The 19,466-nt window shown below is 36.5% G+C and overlaps 1 protein-coding gene across 1 annotated transcript in view; it reads right to left on the reverse strand.

Moving 5' to 3' along the window:
- Positions 1 to 14,141, reverse strand: part of LOC108682145 (gamma-1-syntrophin) — a 38,595-nt gene extending 24,454 nt beyond the window's left edge. Inside the window, exons 1-2 of the mRNA XM_047879985.1 lie at positions 14,009 to 14,141; positions 13,078 to 13,131 (exon numbers count right to left, since the gene is read on the reverse strand). Coding sequence (XP_047735941.1) covers positions 13,078 to 13,131; positions 14,009 to 14,101 — 147 coding nt within the window. The 5' untranslated portion in view covers positions 14,102 to 14,141. The remainder of the gene's footprint in view (positions 1 to 13,077; positions 13,132 to 14,008) is intronic.
- Positions 14,142 to 19,466: the final 5,325 nt, after the last annotated feature.

Consider the following 19,466-nt stretch of genomic DNA (forward strand, 5'->3'; position numbering starts at 1 on the left):
ATGAATTGTATTTAATTGCAAAGCAGATATTTATGCAGATATTTATGCAGATATTCATGAAATATCTTAGAATTGAGCACTGTTGCATTTGCTCAGTGCTAGGGGATAGACGTGAGATGAGATTAGCCAATATTGTTACATTTGGAATTAAGATAAGGATCAGAGACTGAATCGAAAATAACACTTTCTGCACATGTTAACTAGTTTCATTGTGAAGTACCGGCTTCGTGAAAAGTGGAGATGAATTGATAAGAAGTCTTCTAAATTTGTACGGAATGTTTTAGTTACTTTTAGTGGAAATGGCATTCATTTAATTTTATTCATAGGAGCGAAAACAAGTTTTCTTAATTATCATATAGACTGCGTGCGTTGGAATGCACTGGCCAGACGAACTGAAAATCCGCCTAAAGCCATGAGCTCAAGATAGAAGATCTTGAAAGAATCATTTCAAGAATTTTTTCAATAGTTCTAATAACATTTTTAAGGCAAGCTTGGATAATGGCACTGGATTTGCGCTTCGCTTCCAAAACCAATGTAACGCCTGTGAAAGTAATATCTTACAGACAATATATGAGCGACGACACTGAGATTTTCGTGTGCGCTCATCTTAAGCGCGTTTTAACCGCTTCAAATAAATATGGAATGGTTGACATGAAAGGTTTACTTGCGGGAATTACTTTAAGCATGAGTTATCACGTCTTTTATATCCTATAACTATAGGATATCTTTGATATCCTATAATTATAGGATATCGAACTCCGATAATCACTTGCTTTCGAATTCCTTGACGCTTTCTTTTGACAATCATCGTTTTGCACTAGCAAGACGGGCGAGTGTCATTTATTTTCTAAATTCGTTTACAGATACCTTTGATGCGAACGTGAGCGCAACAGATTTTATATCGTCTATTCTATTTCATTGGATTTATATATGTTTGTGAGATTAGAAATTTGTTATGCAACCCCGGCTCTAGAAAGAGTCGAACATGAACTCAGTTTTGAAGTAAAAATAATAACTTCTATGCGCATTTCAGTTCGCATTACGCAGGCGCCACTTCCGCACCATATAATAGCAAAAACCCTTAGCTTTTCAAGAGACCCAAGCACAAACTGCGAGGTTCTTTGATGTTTACTGGGCAATTGTCGGCTCAAAGACTCGACGAGCACTCACGGTGGCAAGGGCTGACGCACCAGAGCCGAGAACGTCCCATTTAACGTGTGAGAGCAAGAGGCCAGACCAAGTGTTTAAAAGAAAAAACCTTCCCAGGGCCACTTGCTCATATTGCCCCTGGCGCAGTAAATAATAATTTAAAGAGCTTTTTGAAACAGCACACGGAAGATGGATGAGTTTATACTCAGCGAAGAAGCTTGAATGCTAAATGTACTCCGCTGAAACCCATTTTAGTTATTATGGGTAGAGCAATTTAACTTTTTAACTTGAGAGGTAAGAAGAAAAAAATAAAAGGAATGGAAAAACAGAGTAAAATGTAAAGTAAGAAAGGATTGCAGTAAATTTAGTGTACTTTAAGAAAATGCAAGGGGTGTAATTCTTGAAATATATAGATTGATTGAACTAATTGATTAATACATTCAAGACCGATTCTAAACCTTTGAACTGCAATCAGATACAACCAAATAATTCAAGTAAACTATTCACTATGATCCAATCAGCCGGAAATTGTATCACAAAATTTGGTCATTGAGTCACACAAGTGATCTAAGTGCTCTCGAGATCTCGACAACTGCAATTGAATGTTCTCCGTTTCCGAGGCTCTCGCATGACGAACATTTCAGGACATGACGCTCGAGTTCTCGAGGACCTTGGACATGCGAGGCAAACAAGTCTCGTAACGGGCCTGCCAGACTGCCTGTCGCCGATGAAACCCGGCAATTTGTCTCAAGAAAAATGGCCTCGCACATCAAAGAAAATTGTAAGAGTTTTTGTCGAGTTTGGCTGACCACCACAAGGATGCTATGCTACATGCAGGCCTTCTCACAAATCAGCTGGACCGTGGATTGCAGAACTCATTTTCCGCGATGAGAACTTGCACAACCTGAGGCATTGAACGCAAGGCTAAGGTTTTTCTTACATTTATTTGATTTTTCAACAATTTATTTGCACTAAAATATATTTTTTCGGAAAATATTTACCATGGAAACAAACAAATGAAAAAGAGATGAATATAAATTGACATACAGTATGACCGTAAGTCAGAACTTCTAAAGAACAATATGTTATTGTCAGTCACTGCCTATTTTCGTTAAATAATATAATGCTTTGAAATCGAGGCGACAGGATTATTTGAAAACACGAATGTAGCTGCATAAAACTAATATAGCTTCACAGCACTGCACAACCTCTTCTAAAATTGGATGAAAACTTAATTTTGAACGTGAGATTCTTCTAAGTTAAACACTCCAGACGCTGTTTGAGGCAGCAATATTTTTTTTAATATTAGCAATTATGAGTGGTTCCTATTTGCAGGCCTAAGTTATCTTCTGAATAAAGTTAAAGTTAATTATTCATAAAGTTAATAAAGTTAAAGTTATGAATTGCTTCTAAAAATATATTTGTACCTTCCTGCTTTCGTTTCCTCTCCAATTCGAGAGTGAAATTTAAAGGGCGTGTTATCGGCGGATGATAGACGGTCAGCACAGAATTGGTAAAGTATTTGGCACACCCATGCTTATATTTCGTGAAACATTTCCTTAACATTTGGACCCATCAGTTGAGAGTGGCACTTAGTAACGATGTTGTCAGCTCACTTAAGCTATAATATTCGGCTAAAATTTAGAGTTGTTTTTCTTTGGGTTCTAGATTGCCCGTGCTGAAGAATTAATTATCCCACTTAATGGAATCATTATTATTTTTTTAATCTTAATCTTACCATGAGACTGATAACTATTGCAGCGCATTCGTACGATAGACAGGTATTCGTTTGTAATGCTGGATTCCAGTCTAAGATATAAATAGATTTGTAATCTTCCAGGCGACAATTAAAGGCGACACAATAAATCATATATCAGTTCATGTGCTGGTGGTTGATTCTGCTGTAAATTCTATCGCAAATCGTAAGTTCAACGAACCATGTATTTCCAACGACCAAGGCAACTGCTGAAGTATAAACTTAGAATTAGAAATTAAAAATTTCGAATCTTTTTTCTGTTCATCTTGCATACGTTCAACACATAGCTATCAAACCTCAGATCTCAGCAATGAAGATTTGCTTCCCTATTCACTGGGTAATATCATTAAGCACTAGAGCGAGCATATGCTTAATAAAAGCCAAAGGCAGTTGCAATTTCAGACTAACAGCTCCGATACTCTTCAACGTATGCTCCTGAAGTTATAATTCGTGACTAACGTTAAACAAAAGCTCAGAGAAATGAATAAGCTTGTGTTAAGCAGTGAGCACCCAGAATGCGCGGCTCACAACCATCGTTTTCGTCTGCAGTGCATGCATCACGACCAACGATCACAGTCGAATGGCAGATCAACAGCAATGCGAACTGATGTACTTGATTGAAAATTCTCATATCTCGAAATAAGTTCGAGATATTGTTTTCGTATTGAAAAGTTTTTATATTTCGACATGGGGCATGCTATAGGTATTTCTTTTATCCGATAGTTAGAATGAATTCATGTGTTGAGATTCAGGATTAATATTGTAATGCGAAAAACCTTAATCCCGCATAAAACTATCGGTACTTCCTGCAATGTACCGGGATTTTGCTGAATATTGTAAACATTACTTTTTCAACAGCATTCATCACGCAATTCATGATAACCGAGAGCATAACGGTGTGAGAAATTCCATTCAGCGCCACTTACGCCGTAACTATATACAGGGGCAGTCAGATGTGCGAAGTGCATGTCGACCTGAATCTGCTAGAGTTTTTGCAGTGTTTGTTCACGGACTCGAAAGAGGCTACGAATGTGCAGAGGTTGAGGAAATCAGAGCCTTTCCATTTATATTACCGGCTTAGTTATACGTATCTGCTTTTCAATTCACAACTCCGAGTTCCTTTTAAATTGAAGCTAATGCGAATGCGGCCTCGTGTCGTTTTAAACTTGTGGCAATTTTTCATATGTCACTCTTCTTCATGAAGTTTCATATCACGAATAAGCAACAATTACCGAGCATTAGTGGGAATCTAGGAATGTCTCAGTCTCGCGATTAGTGGGGAGAACGAGCTAAGAATGAGACAGGCAGCTTTTACAACTTCAGCCACCACTTCAATTGGCGTAATTTGAAAACTGCCCAACTTGAGACTGCCTTTTGGAGAAAATTCTAGAAGGAGTCATAAAGAATTCCCTGTCATCCGGTTAGGGGCATCAATAGGTTTTAAAGACAGAAGGGGGGAGCACTAAAACCTTTAAGTAAATGAATGGTTGCATGATTATTTTTTTGGAGTCATATGCAGGCCCCACGTAATCAAATTTTTCGGCGTTTTCTTTTAAATAATAATTTTAGTAAATAAACATAAAATCATTTAAGACAATGAAGAAAATTTTATAAGGTCTTCAGTCCCTCTAAAATAGGCGTAATGACGCCACTGCTTCTGGTAAAACATATAGATATGAGTCGCGTCGTGCAAGAAGTTAAAGTCGTCACCGCTGTGAGGATACTGATGGATGTTTGAAGGAGTGCATTAGTCGGGATTTTCCTACCATTCGAATTTTTTATGTTACCACAGTCATCTTAAAAGCCGAACTATTCAACAAAATCATACTGCATTATAATGAATTCAGCAGACAGGTGATCAGACATTCAACAAACACTTAGACGCTTGATCGAACTCTATACGACTGATAACAAAGCGTCGGAGAAAAAAGCCCTAATATGATCCCTCGAGAGATGAGACTCAAGTTACACGGATCTTTCAGAAACTTTATCAAAACTTGGCAATTAATTCAACCGGAAGTCTTATCGCGCTTCGTTAATAAAGGAAAACTAGGTTTATTTAATACCCCTTTTAACGCTGTCTTATTGAGCCTTAATTGAGTACGTTGGAATTCGATGGGAATCACATCTTGGTCCCCATCAATCCATCATGTCAGCTCCTCGGTAATTGATGGAGATAACGCAAAGCTAAACTGACGCAAGAATCCACAGATAATTGAAGCGTTGACAGTCGCTGGGCCTTGGCTGTTATGGTGTCGAGTTTCGTCTTCCTTAAGAACTCATTGATCAAGATTTGCTGAAAGCAGAATCATAAAGGTGAAGTTTAGGTTACAGCATGATTTTGAATTTTTTCACTAGCTTTTGTTTTTTCAGAGTACACGTTGTTCATCGGTGATGATCGGATCAGGGCAACTAAAAGCGATCGGATACTTTTCTCAATGGGATTTTGCTCGCTTACAAACTTTGTGTTCTTCAGTGAGAAATAAGGATATTTCCGACAAAAAGTTTTTCGAAATTTCTGATGAAGTAAAATTAGGAAGATGCGTTTCTGCAGTTTCATATTATTTCACACGGCAATAAAGCTTTTGGAAGGAGCTATTTCCCCGTAGATTGTCATTAAGCAGAAAAAGTTAGAAGCTAGAGTATAAAAAGATCGAGGTAACTGGCAATAATAGGCTGTACCGCAGATCATTTGTCAGTTTTTTCGGCTTCTGAGGATCGACTGTAGGCTGAATCGTAGGGCTGCTTCATCATCAGATTTGAAGGCTAACATTTATGACCGTTTAATGAAATCTGTTGACGATGAAAATGACAGTTTACGGCTCAAATTCTAGAGAAAATAAAATTTGCGAATAGTTGGAAAACCGAATGAAAATCAAACATATAATCAATGGAAAATTTCTATAATAATTGAAAGAAAAGTGGAATAGAGTATGCGAAAGGGAAGAAAAAAATAGAAAATTTCAATGACAGGTTTGCAATCATTAGGACCATAAACTTCCTATATAGTACAATATATGGATGGCTGTCTCCATCACCATGTTTGGTTTTTGCACAATATTTGAAAAATTCAACGAAGAGAATAGATCGACAACCTATAATCTGTTGGAGCTTTTCTTTATAATTAAACATGAGATATGTTCGTCAGTGCAAATTAATAATGAACTATCAATTGAAGAATAAAAAATGATATAGTCCTGTTCATGACCATTTTCGAATACAAGCTAATGCCGGAGATTATAGCGATAATGGTTTGTTTAATTCAAATTTACCTTTAGGGGAAATTTATTGCGATATCAGTTGGTAAAAATTGAACTGAATTATAGACAAATTAATTGCTGTGTCTGGTGAAGATAGTTACACTTAAATCTATTTAATGTTCAAAAACGATACCATATGGTTTATAATTATTTTATAGCTGATAAAAAATGAGTAACAATATCAGTAGCATTAAAGATGCCCTTCCTCTCATTATTTTTTTAACTAACAAGTAATTCAACAATGAGATCGATGGACACATAACGTGTGTCTTGTGCTATACAGAGATCGATGGACACATAACGTGCGTCCTGTGCTATACAGAGATCGATGGACACATAACGTGCGTCTTGTGCTATACAACTTCCCGCTAGCTTCATATCAGGCAGAGTGGAACCTATAGGGCTTTGAAGGAAAGAGGCTGTATCATCTTCCTCAATAATGCACATGGCGACCTTTCTTGGCCGCTCAGACTGGGTCTTCGAAAAGCTCGATACTCTCAGACTGGTCAGTTACGCTTGATCTCGCATCTCCTCCAATAACTCTGTGACTATTTGCAGTAGGGATTCGTATCGGAATAGGAAAAACATCAAATACTTCTAAAAGACTTCCATTTGGAGTTGCTCCGGAAAAGGTCAGACCAAATGGCCACGTGCTTCGCGTTGGTCACCCCAAGGAGTTCATTGAGGAAGCTATCAAAGTTCGAGCAAAGCGACGGCTTAAGTTTTCTCCTCGAAAACAAGAACTTTTTTTCGTTGGAAGAAAGACGTACATTCTTTGGGAACACAATTAACTAGCAGTACTTCGGTACTAGACAGTGCATTGCAGGCATTTCTTTTGTAGTCCTAATTTGAATATAACGTTGATTGCGCCACTTCCAAGAATCCAATGTTAGCTTAATAAATTTTTTACGGCAAACGGAAAGTTACGAGGACAAAAGTCAAGTGAAAATACGAGTATTAAGCTTTTCGCTCAATTTTGATATGTAAATAAAATGGTAGTACATTCTCGGCTTGAATTAGTCCTCTTAAGTTACCATACATGGCCACTTAAATTCGTCTCACAAGTAGACCCAACGTGGCCGGTTTGCGTTTGAGGTGGCGTTATCACGCCTCTGCCATTTGCCTATCATCTGGCCATCCATCGTTCCGTACCATCGTTCATTGCCTCCCACCGTGACTCATAATTGGAAGATGAGCGGTTAAATGAAAATATTGACTCGGCCAACGAAATCGACGCTCTTTAAACATTTCAGTATAAGACAGAAAAAGCAATATCAATTAAATTATTAAAGCTAGCTTGATGAAATTTAAATTTGATTTTTTTTCTAGTGTAATAACTGCACATAATAAATTCTCCTAGTACGATTTATTCCTCCAATATGCGAAATTTCGAACAATGCATACGAGTAAATATGTTTTATAATTGTTCATACTGTCCTGTAATGATACCAGAAATTTCAATTTCTGCCTAATTCCATGCGAGCGAAAGGGTTAAAGCGAAAGAGTAAAAAGTTTCACTCTCCTTGATTACTTTCGCACATACGCCACACCAGGCCATCAATGGTCGTAGCCGTTAATCGAGATTTCATCTTAAATGGTGAAGTGTAGCGAGATTGCGAGATTTCATCTTAAATTGCGAACTGTAACGAGAGAGCGAGATTTCATCTTAAATTGCGAACTGTTTCCACTGTACTTTTTAAATACAGCGAATTATTACGTCGATTAGTAAAGTTCATAGACCAAAAGAAACGATCATTGTGTCTCGGACAATGAATGTGTGAGGCTCGTTAAAGCAGCAGGCAATACCCTTAAGCATTATTGGTACGTCTTTTTGTTCGAAATAAAATAATTTTGAGCAATCGAGAATGGAGTAAAATAGTGCGATTGCAAAGGCAATCGGTTTTGTGATAAGTCAATCATTTGAAATACTGTAATTGATGATGAGGAGATAGTATGTCTTTATCATTAATATATTTCTAATAGTTGGAAGACAGTCGGCATATTTGCTACAAATAAACTGCTAGCCCGTTACAGGTCCCACCTATTTATGCTGCACTTAGGTTATACAATATATACAAAACACATTTACAAGCGTTATTTTTGAATGTTTCAACACATTTATTCGCTAAAATATTTTCAATGATATATTTTCTGGCCAACATGCAGCACTGGTAGTTTGACAGTAGATACGTAGGAATTTGTGACGATCAATGATATCGTCCAAAACAAATCGCACACGAAATACTTCGATCAAGTCGTCAGTGAAATTAAAATTACTGGCCGGAACTCTCAGGTACAAGACGGATCAGATCCACACTTCACGTCAGACATCAACAGCTTGTCGCAGGTGTCGCCGCCCTTCACCCGATGAAGGGTGTCTGCCCTCGTCTAACTTCTACTCCAGCTTGTGGTCAAGTTCTCGATGAAAAATATCTCTGCTTTTGAGGCAGACTGAGAACCTTGCATATATAAATTAATTCACATGTAGTCTAAAGAGAAAAGTGTAGCTAACTAATCAATAGAGCAGTGATCAATTTTCTCTAGGAAATCTCGGGAAGGTCCTCGGAACACAGACATCGCATCACCACCCAACCAGGCTTCGGAACTCGCAATGAACGGTTAGGTGGAGAGTGCGTTCGTTCGTCCAGCTGTGCTGCGCCGGCGCATGTCTGTCGTGTGCTCGGCTCTGTTGAGGGTGCAGAGTTTCTCGATCACAGTTATTCTCTGTCCAATTACATTTATGTGTTGACAGCAACAATATATTTTCAGCTGAATTATTTGCACACATGCATGTTGAATTCAAAGTTTCGCATATTTTCAGTACAAAATACCCGCGAATTTAAATAAAGCACCCACCGTCATGATTTTCCTTGATATGGTTTCTTCTTGCTTGGTTTACAAATAATATAATACATAATAATATCTGTTCGAATAGTAGTCGGTGTGAGATTTCTCTCTTCGTAAAACTGCTTGAAAGTACGAAATGAATCCTGAGAGTTGAGCCACATAAACATTTTACATTGGATGATCTTTCCTAGCAATTTTTTGACCGATGAAGCATCAAAAATTAATATTTTCGCAAATCTCATATATTTCGGCCTACTAACCACATTACTAATCTCCTCACCATATATTTCCGTAACCTGACACTTGAATTTTCACTGGGGAATAGCCCAAACTTTGGCCAGACGAAGTTAGAATCTTTTAGCGGGAAACTCTGGATTGGATATTCTGCCTGTAAGTCTAATCAGATAAACCCATGTCTCCCAGTAGACTCGTGCGCGGCTCGATAGCGGAGTCTGAAGAAGCTGGCTTGCAGTGACCACTGCAAAGCACCAAAATGTTGTTATCTGCAGTGAAAAAAACGTCTTGTGGATCGTCTTCGGCGCCAGACAGACTAGATCGTTGCAGGGAATGCAGTCGTGGAAGTCACTCTGTTCGATGGTGGCTCGGCATCGCGCCCACACACTCATAACTGACGTCATGGAATGATGGAAAGATGAAAACGGCTCAATTTTAGCTTAATTGTAGAATACAAAAAAAATTTGTGATGGAAGGGACTCTCATGTTATGGTCATTTCAATACAATGAGCACTGTATGCACGTTAAATTTCATTAATGTTCATAAATCATGCACATCTGTTGAATTTTCTGGCTTAACTTTGGCTTGATTTAAGTTTTTTTTTGAGAGTTGGGAAAAATGCGTTGCTACGACTGAAAAATATATTCCTTATAAAGTTTGATTTTAATTCGATTTAATATGTTGTAATGCGTTATATATATAAATGATTTAATATGTTGTGTTAATATGTTGTATTATTACTTGTATATAATAAATTTAATATGTTGTGTTAATATGTTGTATATATCACCCTCATTGTGTAAGTGTGAAACTTGAATAGATTGCTACATAAACCAGCTGAAGAAGTAATAGAAGAAGTAAGCCATATAAAACCAGCTGAAGAAGTAATGTCATCAAATAGCAAGGGTCATGTCATGCATGAGGTAGCTGCTTTTCCACGAATTTTAATAATTCGAAATTTTGTGTTTGAAACACGAGGGCCTATCTCTCAAGTGGTCGAGGACAGCTATAACTATTAATGTATCTCTTCAGTGACGTAACACAGTCAAAATTTTTCACGATTACAGACGTCTTCTGCTGTTCTCACTGCAAAGCTACCTTTATTCTGCACTTCTTCTTGTGAATTCATCCTTTCTGTAATGCCAGCATTGATGAACGCGCGCGTTTTAGATGACTAGTCTGTTCATTAGATTGTTAGTCACTAGATTACGAAGGTAAAAGTATAGCGATAGTTTTACTTTCATAACGCAAATAGTCGTGCGATAGCTATGCTTTTACTCAATGCTATTCATCGAATTATTTCCAAATTTTCAAGTGTTTGTTGTAGTAATAAATAAAATGTATATTGCTTAGAAGCACAATTTACTAGTTTTTCTGATTCCCGTAATTGAATTTTCAATAGTTTATGATTTATTGAGAATCTTTACTTAAATTATATGCATAAGCTATTCTCAATATTCGGAGTTTTCAGACCTATTCTTAGCCAGCCTTTCGTTTAAATTTGATTTCATGGAATTGTTCGCTTTTGCTATAGAGACATTTTATTACTTCATCCAATCTATGAATTATATATAATAAGGTTGGTAACCTTACGAATATAATTCATAAGGTGTGAATTATGAATTATAAGGAAATAAGCGTAATGAAAATTGGGAAAATAAATACTCTGGTCACTATTGTATCGTGGCGGGTTTGGGCATATCTGTTTTTAAAGTATTGACTGATAGCAGTGACACTGAGGGAGGAGTGGGAGCAGCTGCAGCAGGCGCTGCTGTCACGGTCAAACAGAAAACGGTGCATCGGCTGGTCGATATGTCGTTGCAGGGGAGACTGAAACTTTCTACTGTCAATGTTCCCCCAGGCTCGAGTGAAGGAAAGTCTGGTCGACTGCGGTGAAATTAACTTTTTTTTTTGCCTGAACTTAGCCGAGTTGTCATTACTTTTTATTTTATCTTAGAATTTAATATTAAGGGAAAAAATAATATAAAATTATTTCTGAACACTTGTTCAGACAGAACAAGGACAGAAATTTAATAGAGAATGTTCAAAGACGTGCAACAAGGATAATTCCAGGCTTGAAGGGCAAGTCCTATGAAGAAAGATTGAAGATTATGAAGCTTCCAAGCCTCAGTTATCGACGTCTGCGTGGGGACCTCATTGAAGTATACAAGTATGCTCATGGTCTATACAAGGTCCCTGAAGGGTTACTAGAATTTGAAACAAGAACCAACACCAGGGGCCACGGCTATAAGCTAAAAAAATTGCGCTGCAACTTCTCCACGCGACAAAATTTCTTCTCGCTTCGAATCACCGACATGTGGAACAGCCTTCCCGATTACATCGTTGGCGCTCCAAGTATGAACGCGTTCAAGAACAGACTAGATAAAGCTATGGAAAAATATATGTTCAGATTTGAAATGCCTAGCTCCTTATCGAACCCGGTGGAAGTCTAGTAGCTTCTTCAAACTATCGCCAGTCATGAAAAGATCCGGTCAAATGACACGAGTTTAGATTCTATGAACAAGGCACGAAAAGGAAAAGAATCAGCGACAGGCCACATCAGGCCTACACTTCAGAGCCGACATCACTATGTTATGTTATGTTATGTTTCGGAACGGTTATTTCGTAATTTATTTTCTCTTGCAATGACAAGTTTTTCACGTATTATACTATTTGACTAAATGAATTTTGTTACAAAAATAATTTGTATCAAACTTCTAATTTGAATTAAATTCATAGATCGTTATAAAACGTACATGAACTACGTACAAGTTAACTTTTTGATTATTATTAATTTTACTCCCTTATTTCCTACTTAAATAATAGCCTATAAGTATTCATCTTCTTGGCAGGGTAGCCCAGCGATTACAGTTCAGAGCACTAGAATTGCAGCAGTAAACCCTGGGTTCGATCCCAGATACCTGTGACAGTTCTGGTCAACTCGTCAAGGTGGCCGGGCAGTTAAGCAACGCACAGTTAAAGCATGTGAGTTGCGTGTTCGAGACCCAAAAACAAGCTACGAATATTTTATGAAGATCAGAACCTGTGACAGCTCTAACGGCCTGTTCAACGCTGACACCGCTATACTATCTTCAGTAACAGATGAAATTTGTTCCATCTTTTGTATAAGTAAAATTCGTACCAAAGTAGCTGGAATGTTCTGTGCCTGATCGTTGAAATATTTTGACTCGAATCGTGAATTTAACCAAAGGAATTCAGTGTGATTTTTTTTAATTACGATGCAAAAAATTTCGAAATTTCTTTGACATTTTTAATAGGAACACTAACTAAAGCAGCTAACTAAATTGGGCCCCAACATTATTATTTTATTATACATTTCATAGATCATGACTCCTGTATTTATTTGTAAGATGTAGGCATTTGACGTTGAAAGATCAAATAAGTTTAGATATACTTTCCAGCAAAGTTGCGTCAATTAATTTTTAGTTACATAGCAATGCTGATGTGAAACTAAATCTAAAAAGTGGTATTCTTATATTATTTGTATTCAAATAAGTGGTACCGAGTTTGACTGTTAACACTCGGGTGTTTCTAATAAGCGTCAACATGCGTGGCTATTAACAAACGGAACTGCATTGGTCTGATCAGTTGAACCTAACGTTCAACGATTGCAACTACGGTTTGCAGCTGTAATAATTTTCTAAGTTTCAATCAACATTCCTCATATGACATGCTCTTTTCACAAGGCTAACTACTTTAATTAAACTCGCTGTACTTTTCTAAACACGAAGATCCCGTCTAATTTGTAGACTAAGAACTTCTCTATAAATGGGCCATGGCAACGTTGATGAAATCTTTACATTACTCACCGGTTTGATACTCGAGGGAGAAGTTGGTACCTGGAGTTGCGGGATAATAGAATCCTTGCACAAGGAACGAGAAAACCGTCAAACCACATGATTCTCTTGAATAAACATCAGACGATTTAAATTTTTAAAATCTACATATCATTTGCGCGTATAGAACAATATTTCAGTATTATTAACATAAAGTATCAGTAGTTCATGCAGCTGGATGTTCTGAAATCTTATTACGCAATTCGCCATAAATTAAAATGAAATAAGTTTGTAAATCAACCTCAGACCGTAGTGTTTATTTTGGTAACCTGTATCATTGACAAATGCCCAGAAATTTTCTTCATATAACTATTGCGCAAAAGGAACAATCATAAAAGATAATAGGTTCATAAACGTCAAGAAACGTTCGTATTCTCTGAGATGCTAGATGAGTTTTATGTCGAAACTTAGCAAAGCAAAGATGCAGGGGGGACATTAAACTCTGCACCAGGCATCTGGGAGCACAAGAAAGGAACAGAACTCTTTTAAATTCATTCAGACTGCCGTATTTCTTGTATGCAGGACAGTAAGAAAAATGGTACTTGCATTCAAAGTCTAGATGATATGCTTTCAATTTGTTTTTTACATGATTAAATTTTAAGTTCAGGAGAACTTAGCATGGATTGTGATCTCGGCAAGAGATTGCAGAAAAAGGGAAGTCTACGGACTTCAGTATCCAGTGTTTAATATACGCTATTTAGTCCACGGAAATTCGAACAAATATTTAAGTATGTTTTAGATCTAATTTTTTACAATATGAAAATGTGCGGGCAAAAACTGTATTTTGTTATTTCAGCAGTTTATAGTATGTTCAGGATCCTCAATTAGAATATAATATATTGCAGTTCAATTCATGCAAATTTCAAGAAAGCAAAGAGATCTCAAGCTATTTAATTCTGTTTACCTGATGCCTCTCGTCCAGTCCGCTGCTGCGCAGAGTACGCGTGCTTCTCGTCGAGTTGCTCCTCGAATGAAAATCACCCAACTCGTCTGACATGATGGGTTGGCTTGATTTTCACAAATGCCCAATTCTACAATTCAACTTCTAAAACTTTTTCAATTTTCTTTCAGTTTGATTTATTGCACATGCTTTTATAGTTAAATAATTTAAAGCTCAGTCTGTAGCTTGATGATACTCCCGTTCATTCGTTATTATATCATAGGTGCGTGTAGCATTTTATAATCGACATTAATATCACTTCGAGCACGGATGTTACAGCACGCAATTGTTGAGCTTGGCCTTAATCATTGGCAGTTTATTATTATTATGCTGGTATGCTGGAAAACGGATCTGTGACTTATTCAACAATAATCCCCCAAAAATTTACAACAAAGTGAGAGATTGTGCACGAAAGTATCTTAATCTCGTGCCAAATGAAAAAGCTTTGCAAACAAAACAACAAAGTTTAAACCTTTAAGTATAACGCCCTAAGTCTCGGGACAAAAACTCCGACTCAGAACTCTTTCCCACAAACCACAACGAAAAATTATCAAAACCATTCTTGAATAATTAAAATTAAAGTTATTTGAAAATCTCAGTAAAAAGCAACAGTTTCTTGCCAACAAATTAAATAAATTCAAAATACGCATAATAAAAGTTGATTGCAATCCTATTTTAGTTATTGTGTGTCCTGCAATGTTGTGTTATGTAAAAGCCTAGAATAACGCCATTTTTATATCCCAGTCTCGCTATTCATATTTTAGGTTAAGATTTCACGCCGTTTTTATGCATCGTTTAGAACAGATGTCGTCCATATGGTAGATATTGACCCCGGAATACCGTAAAAGGGAAAAAGTTTATAAATTTATTAGGTTGTGAGAAAATAAATAATGGAAAGCAGTCAGAATTTTCAATAGGCAGCTTAACTAAAATTCTTTTAATTTTAGCATGATATGTCGTTGAAGATTGTCTGTTTCTCGTAAGATACATCTACAAAAGTTTGTAAATCCTCCAAATAATTGGGTATTCATCCTTCAAAAGATCTCATTTAACGAATTCGTATTTTTTGTATACTATCCAATGTCTGATCGTATGTGCATGAATGGTAAATTTGCGGAAATCTAGCTTAGTATCCTAATAAAGTTCATTCACTGTGAGTGGATGCTTCAAATAATGCTACAATTCTTAGGAGTGTCAGAAATCTTTTCAACGTTTATACCTTTAAGTAATGTGAAAAAAATATATTCATTAAAAATTTATCAGTTTCCACATTGATATTAGACATCTAGTTTGAAATTTAAATAGTATGAAATTTTGAGTATCATAAAATTGAGGTAAAAAAGCAAAACATGAATATTTTACGAATCAGTAATCACGTTCTTATTGATTTTCGGATCCTAGTGAAGATTGAGTTTTTGTGAAGGTATATACTCCCACACAACAGCGGGGAAAGGAAGAAGGCATTTGGAAAATTTCTTACAGCGGCCTCGAGTCGCTGCTCTGCGCTTCAGAGTTAAAGTCGTCCTGCTGCCTCAAGCTCTCACACCGCTACGGCTCAATCTTCATCTCAGGAGCCGGAGTCGCTTTGAGTGAGATCCGTACTAACATTTTGTTTTTATTTGAAATAAAATAATTTAAGGTGAGGATCTTGTAATGCTGCCCACTGTGGAATTTACTGAATACTCAAATAGTGTTTAAGAATCTTCGATGCAAGGATTGCTCCGATTTTGCCATCAACAGTGAGATGACGCCAATGAATATCGTTTAATTTGAACTATCCTGTGCATTTTGAACGTATATGGAGATGTGGTGTATATATTTGGCGTTTGCGATGCTCTTAAATTTTTGGTGAACTTGCGATATAAGAAGATTATTGATAAAACTTATCAGCCGATATGCAATTTCAGAGATGTTGCATGTCGATTTACCGTATATCAATCTAAAATTATCTTCCTGAAATTCCGGCTGGGACCAAGCCTAAACTTGGCAAGACTTGGAGCGCAGGCGACGAATGGAGTACTTAGGTTATTGTGTTGTTTTCTGGAGGTCATGGGGATCAATGGTGGCCTAGAATCTTTTCTTGGCTTCTTGCTCATTATTTAGGTTAGTTTTCCTATACAATTGTGTTGAAGACTTGTGGTGTCGGAAGCGCCTCACAGCCTATTTTTGTTAGGCTTCTACATAAAAAATTGCTTGCTGAAATCACAGGAATTGAGTTTTGAGGCCCTTATCCTTTTAAAAACAGCGATGGATAAAAGATTTAAAGCTGCTAAGAGTGAAAGTGTTGGGTTAAGAAATGATTCATGGTTAATATGTCAGAAAATTGTACACTTTTGTGATTTTTTAATATTCATGTGTTAGAATTGTTTCACCTGACACTAAATGAGCAGTCAAGTCAGTCACTAACGCAAGTAGAAAAGTTAAACATGTCCACTTCTTCAATTAATTCAGTGGCTTCATCAAAAAATCGAATTTGACAAATTTAATATCATATTCTCCCCTTAATTTGAATTAGCTAAAATTGCTCATGCTATCGCATCAATTAATTCAGTTTGCCATTAAAGAAGTGGCGATAGAATTTTATAAGGCATCTGGCATTGATGAGTCATTTTTCGCTGTACATGGATGAGTACATTTGGAACGGTTGCAAGCTTTTGCGTGTTTGTTAAGATCAAAAATTCACACATTAATAGGTTTGATATAAATCCCCCATAATAAACTCCTGAGTAAGATGCACACATTGAGTGATTAAAACGGTATTCAGTCATTTCTGCTCATTATATTATCAGATATACAATCTTCTGGAGATATTCAACTTAAATTTCCCTGCCTCATTTTTCGTATATTTTGATATAGTCAAACAAGATAGTTAGTTATCAAGTCGCTGTGTGAGCCACATTTAGTATTGGATGTACCAATACAAATGTTCGAATTCTCTCATGAAAACCTCTGCCATTCAACATGTGAGGACTGTTGTTAAAGGGGAACATTCAGCGATGAAGGGAAAGAGGTGCTAAACTCACAGGTGTCTCTAGGTGTACTCGAGCACATCTGCTCGGATTTTTGTTAACTAACTTGGAGAATAGGATAATGGAAAACGGAGACCTCAAATACACATGTATGCTTGCCCCGGAGAGATTTAAGTAGTTTCTAGTCAGAAAACCGTGATCAAAGAACAATAGAGAAGATAAAAAAGTGAGCGAAAAATATTTTTTGTTCCTGTTTCGAGTTTAGTTAAGTTTCCATTTTTTTCTATTTACGAAAACATTTAATAGCACAAAAGTCTCTTGCAGAAAATCGCGTAAAAAATATTCAGCAAGATCGTAAACGGTGGCATGGGTTCATGGAGCGACACGGTACACAATCCACAGCTGCTGGTTTGTCACTGAGCTTCGGGGTCGAGCGAGAGCCCGGCCTCGGGCTAGCTTCAGATGAGGATCGAATCTCAGATAGGATTCCGAATCCTAGATACCGCGCAGCTGACGGACGCTTGACACCTGGGGCCATACGTTCAAAACTCGCTTAGTGAACGTAAGTACTTACGCTCTATTTTCTTGTCTAAAATTGGTGGATTTTGCTTGAAAGGCCGTCAATGATTGGCTGATGAACTTACAATCTCTTAATTTTTTTTAAAGTATAGGCCCTGCTCTGTGGGTCACGGAATCAAAGGTCCTTTACAATCCCCTGAACGTAGGATCTTCCTATCCAATTCTCGTGAGGGAAGCCAGTTAACTTCTCCTATGATAAAACTATTGCAATGCCCTTTAATTTGGCTTGTATATTTTGGTGAAAAAATCGTACTTTATTTCTTGATGAATAATCACAATAAGTAACTTAATTCTATGATATACAAAACGAAAAATCATATTACATGCAATAATCAGCCTCTTACTGATCGAAGCTGATGGTTTTATTATACAGAACAATATATCGTTAAGTTCTGATAATAAAACAGGAAGTTGAACTATAAAACACGCACCTAATTTTCCTGTTTATCATCACGTACTTTTACGAATGGCTTCCTAACTATGACCAATGTTAGGTTGTAAGTAACAAATGAACTAAGTGAAAGATTGTATTGTCTAAATATAAAGAGGAACTTTTTATTTCATCTCTTTGAAAATAATTTAAGAGCCGCGTTGAGTACTAAGGAAGGGAAAAATGCAAGTCTCATTTCCAAAAGTTGAAGAAAACATGCCAAGTAAATTTAATTATTCAAGTTTTTGCCTGAAAAAACTAAAAAAATTCTATAAAAATGCGACGACGTAAGAGTGACTAACGAGTATACACTGATTCCTCGAGCGATACTTAAGGGGACCGACTACCCTCCGGAAAAACTTCTAGTTATTATCCGATCATGATGAAACTTCACATACATACGTAAAATGTAAAAAAATAACATTTTGCTCCTATAAATTTTTTGAAAAAATTGTTAGAAAACGTGAAATTCATAGAAAACGGCTAAAAAGGGGTACTTTAGAAAATCTATCTCCTCCTACAAATATCATCCTACAACATCGAGACACATATCATTCGGTTCGTAAGTTAAACAGCTACGCAGATCAGAAATTTTGAGTCCTTTAATCCTCAATAGACGTTGTCAATATTTTCTGGGAATTTCCTCAAGCCATATCCCATGGAAATATATAATGGTTTATCACTCTAATTCCTGCTTACTTTTTTTACTTAATTCCAATTTAAGTCGAAAGAGTATTTTCTAACTGACAGCAATATTTCGTAACATTGGCAGTAGCTTACATTCATTAGAAATTTCCAGATATTTTGGAAGATATTACGTTTTGGAGGTATCCATACATACGGCGTTTAACAAGAGTACGTGACCGTTATCAAAATTGTTTCATTAATTACATTTTTTATTGTCTGTTGCGCACTGCCTAAAAATGACTTCCAAATATAATCCATCAACTGATTAAACGATTAAAAGATGTTCAAATATACCTCTAGAGTATCTCTCAAATATAATTATACATCTTAATGCCCATGCAATCCTGGAAAGGTCGACGTGCGAACACATTTTTTTATTTACTTGAAACGTGAGCTAGGAAATCATCTGCATGACAAAGGAAGTAAAAATTACCCTATAAGGATTAAGAATGTACTGAAACTCTTATACTAACACTCTTTTTTGCACAAAATCGTAGAATTATAGTAACAGCGAACGATAAAATAACGTTCATTCGAATAACAACAACCATTAAAACAACGGCAACAATGGAAACATTTATGATAGAATTCTAACGCATTTATATAATATACCATTACACTTATGTGCTCGTACACTTTAAAAAAGCGAACAACTTTTCCGACACTTCAATTATGATTTCAAATAAAATAACAATATTGCACTTAAGCGTATAAATGTAAATTCCTGACTAGTTACATTACACCTAAACTGGCAACA

This window comes from Hyalella azteca, unplaced genomic scaffold, assembly GCF_000764305.2.
Source record: "Hyalella azteca isolate HAZT.00-mixed unplaced genomic scaffold, Hazt_2.0.2 contig4353, whole genome shotgun sequence".
Lineage (NCBI taxonomy): Eukaryota > Metazoa > Arthropoda > Malacostraca > Amphipoda > Hyalellidae > Hyalella > Hyalella azteca.